Source organism: Phasianus colchicus, chromosome 6, assembly GCF_987193195.1.
Source record: "Phasianus colchicus chromosome 6, bPhaCol1.hap1.1, whole genome shotgun sequence".
Taxonomy (NCBI): domain Eukaryota; kingdom Metazoa; phylum Chordata; class Aves; order Galliformes; family Phasianidae; genus Phasianus; species Phasianus colchicus.
This window is the reverse complement of record NC_143441.1, coordinates 25,278,782-25,291,681: the sequence shown is the minus strand read 5'-3', so window position 1 is coordinate 25,291,681 and position 12,900 is coordinate 25,278,782. Positions and strand designations below refer to the sequence as shown.

General features: G+C 37.1%; 1 protein-coding gene across 4 annotated transcripts in view; it reads right to left on the bottom strand.

Annotated features, from left to right (window-relative positions):
• The window catches only part of CRPPA (CDP-L-ribitol pyrophosphorylase A), a 112,191-nt gene that overhangs the window by 97,774 nt on the left and 1,517 nt on the right, over window positions 1–12,900 (bottom strand). For all 4 annotated transcript variants that reach the window (XM_090142724.1, XM_031590052.2, XM_090142723.1 and 1 more), the window contains exon 2: window positions 6,860–7,139. In XM_090142724.1, the coding sequence (XP_089998850.1) occupies window positions 6,860–7,139 (280 nt within the window). The remainder of the gene's footprint in view (window positions 1–6,859; window positions 7,140–12,900) is intronic.

Below are 12,900 nucleotides of genomic sequence, written 5' to 3'. Positions count from 1 at the left end.
TTGTATCACTTACATGTAGGAGTCTGGAATTGAAGCATTCTGCCTTTTAACAAAGTTAAATTTATATCAACTGCACCTCTGCTGAGGGCACACACACAACTTCAAGGAGAAGTGAAAAGCCCTGCCCCTGAGAAGGAACTAAACCACAAACCAGGGCATGCAGGAACCACCCAGTTGGAAAGCAGCTTCACAGAAGACAACCAAGTTGCAAGTTAGGAACGTGCCCTGACAGCAAAGAAGACCAACAGTATCTCAGGATGTATTGAGAGTACTGCAAGCATGTCAAGAGGTGATCCTTCTCCTCTACTGAGGACTGATGACTCCACATCTGAAGTGCTGTGTTAGTTCTGGGCTCCCTAGCACAAGAGAGAAATGGGCATACTAGAGAGGGTCCAGAGAAGGGCCACAGAGATTAAGGTACTGAAGCATCTTACCTGTACAGAAAAGCTAAGAAAGCTGGGACTGCCTAAGAAAGGGAAGGCTCAAGGATGATCTCATCAATTTATATAAATACATGAATGGAGGATGGACAGAAAGAGCCAGCCTTTCTTCAGTGGTGCTAGTGCCAGGACAAGAGGCAACAGCCACATATTGGAACACAGGAGGTTCTCTCTGAACATTAGGAAGCAGAACTCTACTGTGAAAGTGCCTCAGCACAGGTACAGGGTACCCAAAGTTGTTGTGAAGTTTTTCCTCTTTAAAGATCTTTGGACAGTTGGAAGAGTAGCATGGTTAGGATGGTACTTAACAGGTGTTACACTTGGAAAGATTACCATGGTGAAGAAGAAACAATCAAGGAAGAAATGCTTACCCGTATCTGAGGATCCAGGCTCACAGTAGAAAAACTCCAAAGGAAGCAACCTCCAGAAAGAGATCCTTTCCCTGTCAGCTCTTAAATGGGGCCTAGGAGAGATGCAGCCAGGCTCCACCCCTTCCAGTCAAACAGCTGAGTTGCTTTCATCTGTGCTCCCACAGCTGACCCAGTCCTTGCCTCAGGTGATCAATCAGTGGTTCAGGCCGTGACCCAACATTCCCATACAATCTTCAATAGCTCTATGTGTTCAGTATGTATAAACCCCAAACTAAAAACATGCCACTTTCTCTCAGAAACTTCTGACTGTTAGTACTCATCCCTTTAAATGGTGAGAAATATTTCATTCTCATTTTCCATTGGTTCCTGAAGAACAGCTTTCCAAATCTAATTTATTTTTTTTTTATAAAATAGATATATACACTCTAAAGGGCTTCCTTTATATTCTGCAGTTGTATCTCAGTCTTTTATTATTTTCGTACAATAAATGAGAATTCATGCACAGAGCTGCAGTAGCAAGTTCATACTTAAGTCTTACATCTAGAAACAGTTAATTATTCTATAATCATATCATAATTCTTCAACTGCTAAGAATTCACTTATTTTAATCATATTGATTATATCCATTCACATGTCTATCTTTCAGCAGGAAAGTTCTCCTTGAATAAAGAGACCTAGACATATTAAAGAAAGCTGTTACATATTTTATTTAGCCTAAAAGAACCATTTCAAGTCTTTTGGAAACATATAACCAATAAATAAAAGTATATCTAAGTAAGTAACTTCTCAAATAATAAACTGTGTCTTCTAGTAACTTACACAAATGACATGGCAGAAAATTACATCTTTATAGTCAGTGTTTGTCTCATCATATCCTCATTTTTCTTAAAAGATTTTGACAGTTAAAGAATATGCTTGTTCCTTTTTTCTACCTGTGAAGAGGTATCAGATTCCAATGCCAGTTTCTGGAAAATCAAAATGTGTATTTCCTGCAAAAACATGGACTCACAGAATACTGGAGATTGGAAGGGACCTCTGGTGGTCATCTGGTCCAACTCCCTCGCTCAAGCAGGGTTTCTACAGCCTGGGAGTTTATCCAGATGGCTTCTGAATATCTCCAAGGAGGAAAACAAACTCAGAAAACTGCTCTCAATCACTAACTAAAACCAAACAGGAAAACAAAAACAAGAATTGAAAACAATAATACATAGCATAAAAATAATAGCCAAACTTTTCAAGAGATGTTTTCTTCTAAAATTTTTTATATAAGATATCTAATATTCCTTAATACACATTTTTGCATGGCATACGTCAGAGGTTCCTAAACTATAGAACTCCACCAATGGAATATAAACCACATAAATGTTAACATGATGTCATTAGTTCTTGACTCTCCTTTCACACAAGTGCCTGACAGGTCAGAAGGAGATTCCAAAGTACAAGGAAAATGAAATAACACCAATAGACAATGACTTCAGATGCCCTAGCATGTAAATATGATTCAAATGCAGTACATCAGATACTGATGCAGCCTTTAGAGGTGGATAAAACTAGTCTTTGATTACAAAATGGACAAATAAAGTGTAAAATACTTCATACGTGATGAAAACCGAGTACATATCAAGAAAAGAAAAAAGTGATTGCTTTTAAAAGAACAAAGGAAGAACAGAGTAGAACTACTCCATCAGTGCACTACTGACGTAAGTATACTAAACTAGATCAGCCTCATTACTTATTCACATGCTCCTTTATTTTTGGTGGAGAAAAAGCTGTTTTTTTGGTTTGCCTCTCACCATACTCTGCTAATGCAAATTTTATTTTGCTGTCTAACTGGGTGAAAGACAAGCATGCGTATTTTCTACTCCAGTCTTCCAATACATCAAGACTGCTAACCACAGCACTCACTGTAACTAAACTCAGAGATTTGTATTGACATTTATGCTTTGTTCAGACCCTTGATAAATCTGAGAATGACATCTAACAGTTTCCAGAATCCAACTTTTAAGAATGTCATTTGGAGTCCGCTCTTTCACTCCAAGTGAGTTATGTATACTTTACTATACTTCTATACTTTCAAATTTAGTTTCTTAAATACAGTCTTTAAGTCATGCTATTGAGAGTTTTTAAAAAAAAATGACTGACAGGTTCCTGTTAGTCTCTGCCTTCCTGTTTTTTTCCTTGTAAGCACTTTTTTTTCAGTTGTTTAAAATGCAATGCTGGCAATGAGCTATTGCTAGAGGCTTTGGACTGATGCCTTCTGATGCTTCCACTTTTCTCAACTTTTACTTGCAATAAAGATTTTTTTTCTAGAAACATTTAATTTTAATTACAAAATTACCCAAAAACATAAATGGAATATAATTGGTTACAAAGTAATATTTTCAAATAATGGATTTGTTGTTTGGGCTATTTAAGGCATAATTTATTAGTTCTGGAGAGGTTGCACATTTGAATTCCTACAGGCAAATAACAAACTGATTAGTAAAAGTAATAAAGCAATTTATTTGTCTGACAATTGGCAGCTAGAAGTGCAATAATTTACTTGATCAATTGCCATTTTCAAGAACATTAAAGCTTCTCATAATTATGTTATCTATATGGTATGCAGATGCTCAACAATACAGCATTATCCCTATTACATTGGTGATTTAATATGATGCTTCTGCCAGGTTTTGTACCTTTCTACATAAAGCAAAAGGAAGTAATTACTTTTTTGTACTGAAAGATTAAGGAATTTATCCTCTTCTAGACATGCAAAGAATTTGATTATAGAAATAATTAAAGATGCTAGCTTCCCTTCATCAAAATCTTTTTGATATTCAGAACCATGCATGGAAGTTTGGAGAACAAATCTTAGCTTTCCAGTCATGTAACTCTACAAAATTCTATACTTGTCAAGCAAATATAACCACCTCACTTTTCTGATGGGAAGCTTTGCCTTTTGTTTTTGTAATTTTTTTTATTTTATTTTTTTTTCATAAGATGAAGTTCTCCTCATGCTCCCCGATACAATTTTGTTATTGGGTAACATCAGCAGCTAACAGATTATGGAGTCCAGTCCTCCAAACGCCTAGCTTCACTGCATTCAGTGACTTTAAGCCAGCACAGGAAGCCACGGCAGAGACAGTAAATACTACACACATTTCTAACACTGTACAATGGAAAAGAAGATTAAGAAAAATGCATAAGAACATTTTCATAAGATAAGTGATGCCTCAACAATCTGGGTGAAGAAATATTTATTAGTCAGAAGTTCAGATGTACTAAAATATACTGCCTTGAGAATGTCAATTGAGATTGCCTTGATTCCCTATTGTTTTACTAAAAATATCTTATACCCAATTAAGAAGAAAAACAGGAAAAAATATTACATTAAAATTACAAGTTCAAGAAAAATCAAACAAGCATATTTTTATAGTTTCCACTAAAAAGTTAAAAAAAAAAAACAATGCTCAATGGGATACCACATACCATGCATGCATGTAGACACCTAAACACACACACACACACACTCTCAAAAAAAAGTTATTCTCATTTCAACTCATCATCAGTAAAATTAACCCCATTTTTCTATTATAGATTTACGAAGGGGATCTATGTATTATATAGTCTTTGGCAGATAATTTTGGAAAGCTATTCTGTGCTAAATGAGAAAGGTCAGGAATCTTGTTAAGGTTCTACCAGAATTAAAACTGTAATGACTGGAAACTTACACTCTATATCACTGAAAACTCTTCTATTTTTATTTACATTTCTAATGAAGCCAACTTACAAAAGTACAAACCAACTGCATACAAAATATATTTAGATTTCTAACAACGTTCTGTGAGACCTTACCTAATTTAATTCTCATAATAAATATTTTAACAAGTGGTACATTCCCCTTTTACACTGTGAACTTTCAAAAAAAACTGTACTGCCAATGTTGCAAATCATCTGTCAACTTATATTTTACTTCATTTCCTGAAAGTGACTAGCAGTGGTAGATTTTCATACCTTTCTAATACTCAAACACTTTTACCTTATTTATTTATTATAAATCTTTTCAGTTCTAAGGGATATTTAAAGGTCATCTAGTCCAACTCCTTTGCAATGCACAGGGGCACCTACAACTAGATTAGGTTGCTCAGTGCCCTGTTGAGCCTGCCCTTGAACCTCTCCGCAGATGGGGCTTCCACTACCTCTGGGCAACTTGTTCCAGTGCCTCAACCACACTTACTGTAAAAAACTTCTTCCTTACATACAATCTAAATCTCCCATTTCCTTTGTCGTACCATAGCCAAACCTTGTGAAATAGTCTGCCCCCTTCTTTCTCATAGCCCCCCTTTAGATACTGAAAGGTCATGATCAGATCTCCCTGAAGCCTTCTCTTCTCCAGGCTGAAAAGCCCCAACTCTCTCAGCCTGTCTTTGTCTGAGAGTTGTTCCATCCCCTGGATCATTTTTGTGGCCCTCCTCTGGATGCATTCCAACAGGTCCTCCCCTGTACCAACATTTAGCCACCATACTCTAGGTGAGATCTCACCAGTGCAGCCTTGAGGGACAGGATCACCTCCCTCGACCTGCTGGCCATGCTTTTGATGCATCTCAGAATATGATCAGCTTTCTTTTCTGCAAGGACACATTGCTGGCTCGTGTTCAGTTTACCATCCACCAGTACCTCTACATTCTTCTCGGCAGAGCTGTGCTGTATCCTTTTGTCCCCCAGCTAGTATGATAGTAGGGTATTGCCACAACTCAGTTGAACTTTCAGGCTTTGTTGAACTTCATGAAGTTATCTGCTCAAGCCTTTTGTAACATGACAGAAAGTGCAGCAATGACAGCAGAGTAGCAAGGCTAGGCTGCAGCAAGTGAAAGTCTGCTCAAATGCAACCGCTGTGGACACAGAAATAAATGAAAGAAGCTGCTTACCTTCAGAAGGCCTTAGGCATGCAGGGCTCTCCAGCAAGATACCCTTGCCTCCACTGCCAACTCTTAAGTGAGGTCTGGGAAGAAGTGGACCCTGGCTCCACCCTTCCAGTCACTTAAGTGCACTGCATGCAACTGAGCTCCTCTGGGCTGGCCCTGCCTTCCTACCAGGTGCTCAATCACAGTTCAGATCATGACTTAGCATTCTAGTACACCTTTCTAGGTCTCTCTGAACAGCATCCTGTCCTTCAGGCACATCACCTGCACCACACAGCTTGGTGTTACACACAAGCTTCCTGATGGGGCACTCAACTCCATTATCAATGTCATCGATGGAGATATTTAACAGCACTGGTCCCAGAACAGAACTCTTATCACTGATGTCTATTCAGACACTGACCATTCACTCTTTGGGTGTGATTGAGGTGCAAGATCTTGCATTTGGATTTGTTGAACATCATGAGTTTTACTTAGGCCTGCTGCTCAAGCCTGTCTAGGTCCCTCTGGATGGCATCCCATCCCTCTGGTGTCAACTGCACCCCACAGCTTGGCATCATCAGCAAACTTGCTGAGGTTTCACTTGACCCCGCTGTCAATATCATTGATGGAGATATTCAAGAGTATTGGCACCCACATCAACTCTTGGGGAACACCACTCGTCACTGATCTCCATTCAGACACTGAACCATTGACCACCGCTCTCTGGACTCAATCCTCCAGCAAGCTAATAACAAATTGTATAAATAATGCTGTGGCTAAGTCATGAGTTATATCTATCTGTTCTCATCAGCCAGTTAATTCACTGAGTCCTCTTCCTGGTAATGCCTTTAACAATTTTCCCATTCTACTTGCATAACAACTCCTACAAATTATTGATTAATTCAATAATTTATCCTACTACAGTATCCTACTGATAGTCTATGACAATAATTATTTCTCCATGACAGGTAATCTTTGAGGCATTTAAAAATGTCATCCCCTTCCCATCTCATTTCTCTGCATAACAAGGATTCTGAATCTAAAATGTATATTACATAACACACTAATACAATTCCAAGATAAATCCTTACTTTACTATCATGAGTTTATGCTGTATATTACATAAGAGCCTCGCAGAATTGCTTTGCTGTATAGTACATACCCCGTGTTCTTTAGCAGCCATCACGACTTTCAGAAGAATATCTTCTTCAACAAATGGTCTCACAGCATCATGGATAACCACTACTTCTGGTTTTTGGAGCAGATGGTTTGAAAATTTATTCTCTGAAAATAATTTCAGTCCATTGAAAATTGATCGGTGACGAGTTATTCCTCCTTCTGTAACTGTAACTCTTTTGTGACCATATTTTTCAATGATAGACTTCATTGTTTCAATATTTTCAGGAGAGACCACCACAATAATGTCAGATATCCAGCTCACCCTAGAAGAAACAGTATAAAAACAGAGAGAATTAATGACTGAAGACATCTCCATGAGATAAAGAAATTCATATTGCAAGAAATTGACGCTGGCTAAATAATCTCTCAATATTCTCAAGTAGAACCCCTAAAGAGAGAGCAGAGCTACATGAGAGGATCTCTACTGATACATGAATGTCAACGAAAGGAATTCTGGGGAGGACTTCCTTTCAACAAGCAGTTTGCAGAAATAAAAACTTCAGACAACTCTTTGAAAAGACTTCAAAAAAGCTCTTATTCAAGCCTCACTGCTAGCCTCAAGTTTTACTTCTAAATCAATCACCTATAGTCTTTTACTTCAGTTCCCTCTGAAATACAGTCTCAGATGAATTGGTCGAAATCTTGGGATTTCGAATATTCTGAGTTCTAATGTTGAGTACATATGTACAACTGAATAAGAAGAAGGAAGCAAGAGGTTCAAGGAAAACTCTGGAACAAAGGTCAATATAAAGACAGGAATGACCAAGAATAGATAGATTGCAAATAATCAAAATTATAACACTTGAGTATTGACACAAAACACACTGATAGTTTGAGAATATGTATATGTGCAAAGGTTTCCACTCTTCAAAGCTACCAAAATGTGAAAACACTTATGATAGATACCACTACCATAACATAAAAGCATGTTTTTAAAATCAAGCTCCTAATGATAGCATCAGCCTAGCCTTTAAACAGGTGTGAAGAATCCACAAGATTAAAACCAATCATAGCTGAAGTTAGGCTGAAATCATACTTGTGTCTGAGTACCTAAGAATACAAAGTAAAGTCACGTGCATCATATCATACATCAAAGTACTGCAAATATCACCATTCAAATGCAGCTATTTGATTATTTTATGTACTGAATAATATGTAGAAGGCATCAAAAAAAGGATTTCAAATTATTTCTTTCTCCATAGAGAACAGTGTAAGTTTTTGTTCGTTTTTTTCTTTTTTATTATGGCTGACAAGAAATTCATCAGGTGAACAATGATTTCAAAAACAATGCACTATCTTCACAATGCAGTATCACAATACTTATGGGGAGCCTACACATCCAGCTCTGAAGGAGGAGAAATAGTTATGATATATTCTTACAAGTAAAACTAGTAAAGCTATTGAGATTAATTTTACAGACACAAGATGCACCTACGCACTAAATACTTCAAGTATTTAACAATAGTGAAAAATACATTGTTCTTTAGGAATACAAATGCTCAATCCATTGTTTTCTGCAATAAAGCCCAAGAAAGCAATATCTAGGAACTACCTTTATTCCAAAAGCAAAGTCATCTGTGATACAAACCACTTTCCTGGAATTAGTGAAACAACGCAGCATCTTCAACCTTTTGTACATTTTGGGGGGGGGGGGAGGGGGGTTGGGAATAATAGAATTCCATGAAAAATTATTTTAATGAAATTTAAAATACTACTAAAATAAAAACTGCAGTGTTGTTAGACTTTTTTAAAAGAAAAGTACTTGTTCTTACATTCATTTTATTATAACAAAGGCAGAAAATACAGCCAAACCAACATATTCTCAGCATTTCTTAAGTACTGAAGTTGTGTAAATGTAAAACACAAAGTCATATGGTTTCAAGTTTCATTTCAACTTGTCACTCACCACAGGTTCATCAAAAGGTTTGCGACTCTCTGAAATGAATACTGGCAGAGTCCTACACTGAGCCACAAAATTTAACACTTCTGCATGACTTCAACTCCAGACTAGGGCAGACTAATTGAATTCATCTCAGTTCATCTTTTGAATATAGAGAATCAGGAATTTAAACATAGCAAGCTCAATAAGAGCTATTTCACACTAACCAGAAATCAGAGCTGTGAACTCCTCTTTGCAGAACAGCCATAGAACAGCAAAGTAGAGTAGGCAATCTGCACATTCACCAGTGATTGCGGAAGGACACTGACATTTCCATTCTGGACTCAAATAAAACAGATTGTAGTGCAACTGAGCAGTATATAGCATCTTCCGAGAGCTACAAAGGTTAGCCTGTGATAGATTATCTGTGCACAGAGGGACTGGAATGACTCAAGGCCTTCAGTGGTACAGTACACTGGGAACTGACAGGATGCGGTCAGAGCTCCACCCTGTGTCTGCATAAACACATTTATAAACCCAAGCCTGTCCTCAAATTCATTCTGAAATAATATCCTAACATTAGATCTAGGATTTAGAGACGCGACATATTCCTCTACAAGTACACAGGAATCCTCTGGATTGATTAGATGGAAAAATAGTTTGTGCTCTGAAGCCTAAAGTGTCCCATCAAAACTGACTTACAAAATTCATGAAACATACTAATACAGTAAGATATGCTAGAAATTTAACATGCATGATTACTGTGTATCACACCACAATGTTTACACCTGTCAAGATACACCTTGTGATCTAATGAAGTAGAAAGACATCAGTCCAGAGGCAATCTGACAGCAAAACGATCTTTCTTCCCATTAATTTCACACCATTCTCTTCATAAAGATTTCATACTAAAATAACGAGCTCAAAACCCACTGAAAAGGTAAATGCCTTTTCTGTCTTATAGCTGTAATATAAAAACATGAAAAAATCTGCAGCCTGATAAAACAAGCTTTAAAGACAATCAGCACAAGGCATGGAAGAGATCAAAATAAGGTATCCATTGACAAACAACAAATACAGGACTGTAATGCTTCCACACAGCATAAGCTGTACTTCTAAAGGGGAAACCTGCATCACATCAAATGAAACAAAAGTAACAACTTCAGATGTAACCACTTTATAACTGTCTCGAGAGGACCTCAATATTACCACAAGGAGAGAAAACGGAAGGAAAAAAGGATTTATGTTTGTCTCCTGAGACTGTTCTTCTGGTCATCACCTACTGAAGTCTAAAAGATCAGTCATGCCAGCTGCTTAGGGGAAAAGAGCGTTGCTTCAGTAAATTACAAACAATATGTACTCATACTAGCTGATCTAGAATTCAAACTATAGGAGCTCCTCAACTCAGCAACAGTTTGAGCTATTACACGGTTTTGCAACAGTCCACAGAGTTACTCTATAAGCAGCAGGGCTCAGATACAAAAGTGACTTTGAGGTTTAAACCTTTGTTAATTTACTCAGATATAAACCAGTGCTGAGAGCCTTAAATCCTCAACCTTACTGCAACTCCAGATAGTAGCAAGTCACTTCACACCAAACCTCATGAGATGGGCAGCTGTGTCAGAGAAACAAGGCCGGAGCCAGGCAGTCACTGCTGAGATGGTTCTAGGACTTACAATACAATCTTCCACTACAATAAAAACTCTTCAGATGCAGAAGACAACTATTATGTTACTTCTGCTGATCTTACTACTTAAGCATCAAATGAGAAAAAGAGCTTTCAGGAACAGAACACACATGGAGAATGAAAGCACTTTTTTTTTTTTCCCTCTCCCCCTTTTTTCCCCAAATCTTCCTAAGTTTTATTATAACTTTACTGATAGAGGAAAAATATATGCATTTTTACAGTCCAAAATGGAAGCAAGAAGAACTTTAAAGCATGAGAAATTTCATGGACACAAGAAAATTTTAAGTATTTTGTATGAAGTTGATACCCACTGTTTTCCTGAAGGACTAAACTGGCATTTCTTATTGTCCGGGACAGATAAAGACATGTTTTCAAAGTGCTTAAATAACTGGACTATTTGCTATCTTTTTTTTTTTTTTTTTTATCATAAGCAATTTCAAGAGTAACTTGAACAAACAGTTATATCAAGCTAGATATATTTAACAAAAAAATGCAGTTGTGTGACCTGGAGAGACAGGCAGCGTACACCAGCCAAGCAGAAAAAAAATACTTGGCAAACAAACTATAGAAGACACTTCCGAAGAGGTGATTATTTTGAAACTTCCCTCAGGTGATGGTTTTTTGACATCAAGCCACCTGCTTTATGAGACTACATTGCAACAAACAAAGCTGTCTGAAACCCTTATGGAAAAATTTTATTCTGACAGTAAATATGTTAACTCTGCTTTCCTCTTTCATAACTTCTCACTGTACTTCCAGTGACTGGTGAATTATGAGCATAGCAAGAATAAGTGCAGCTTACTTGTCCCACAGTTTTATATCAACCTTTAGCCCACTCTTTTTTTCTTCTCTGTAGCTTTAGTAAAATTCCTCAATAGTGCACACACAGAGATGAGATTCCTCCCTGCATTAGGAAAGGAACTGGGAATGTTCTACTCCAAAAAAAAAAAAAAAAAAAAAAAAAAAAAATCCACAAGAAAATTAAAACAAAGGAAGAATATATACAGAAGCAGAAAGGAGACCACAGTCCTGTTGGATTTCATGCAAAAGCCTGGTATAGTTCAACAGAAGCAGAAACAAATTCAATGGGAAAAAAAAAACCCAAACATTTCCCAAATGCACTTAATCTTTTTATCCCCAGGGTAGGACCTTACCTTCCTACCAATGCCACTGTATAGTTAATAAAAAACAATCCTTCCTCCTTACACAGTTTTTTTCTCATCTTCTCTTCCTAAGGGCATTATCTTTGATTATTATTGGCAAGCCAACCTTTTACATTCCATGATTTTATACAACAGGAAGCAATACTTAGTTATTCATTCGTGTCTGCTCTTGTCAGACAGTTTTCCTACATCAATATTGAAGATGGTTTCTCCTTTGACCTGTGTAAAAATCTTTTTTCTCAGAATTCTTAAAAAGGGCATGAAAATCAGCTGGAAACTCTTGTTTTGCTCATGTATTTCTGTCTGTACATTGTTGTTTAAATGCTTAAAAATAGCTACAGTAGCTGAGACAACCAGAAGTTCAAAAAACAGTTATTATATGTTAATGAATAAATGATTTATTCAATTACAACAGGTAAACAATAGACAGCAGGAGATAGCATCAAGCTAAACACAGAAAATCTGCTTCTTCCAGGTTATGTGACAAATTGCAGTTCCTCAGTGTTACTTTTTTGTGCTCCATTCACAGAGTAAGAAAGAAGTACCTCCTTCGCAGTTTCAGAGTCAGAAACAACTGAGCAGAAAATGAGTCATTCCAAGCTTTAGATTGTATCTGTTCCCAACTCCCCATACACACACCAGGCAACGCTCTAATTCAGAGCAGAGATGGCAGAAAGCTCTGCCTAAGACAGAACTGGCACCAGTTACTACACACTTAAAGCCAGGAGAAAGCACTACATTATTACACACACAAGTTTGGATCACGTTCCTGGTTTGACTGTACAATTGAATTCTCTCTAATTTTTTGCAGCTTTAGGACATAAATATAATAGTGTTGCTCAAAGAATTATTATTTTCCCAGAGCTTACTGGCAGAAAAAGGTTTTTTGTTTTTTGGGTTTTTTTTTTTGTTTTTTTGAATAAATGAATGTTTTATCTTCCTATGAATATTGTTTCCTTCCCAAACCACCACACTGTTCTCTTTTCCAGGTCTCCAGTATACAGGGTATTCTTCTTCTCTGTAGATTTCCATGATGTTTTGGCAGAAGCTACAGCTCTGACAAGCCTTGGACTGAAAGTTTTGCTTTCTGATGTGTTTAGCTTTGTGACTGAGTGCTATTGAAAATTAAAGAAAACAAGCAATATTTCTTTCATAAAGTAACAAATGACCCAAGGGAAGCCTCCCTGTGTGGGAATGGAAAAAAAGTCCCAGTTTTGATGTTCCACAAGCTTCCATAAGTTCATAACTCTGGGAGATGTCAGCAATTCCATTTCTTTTCACCACCTTCCCCTCCT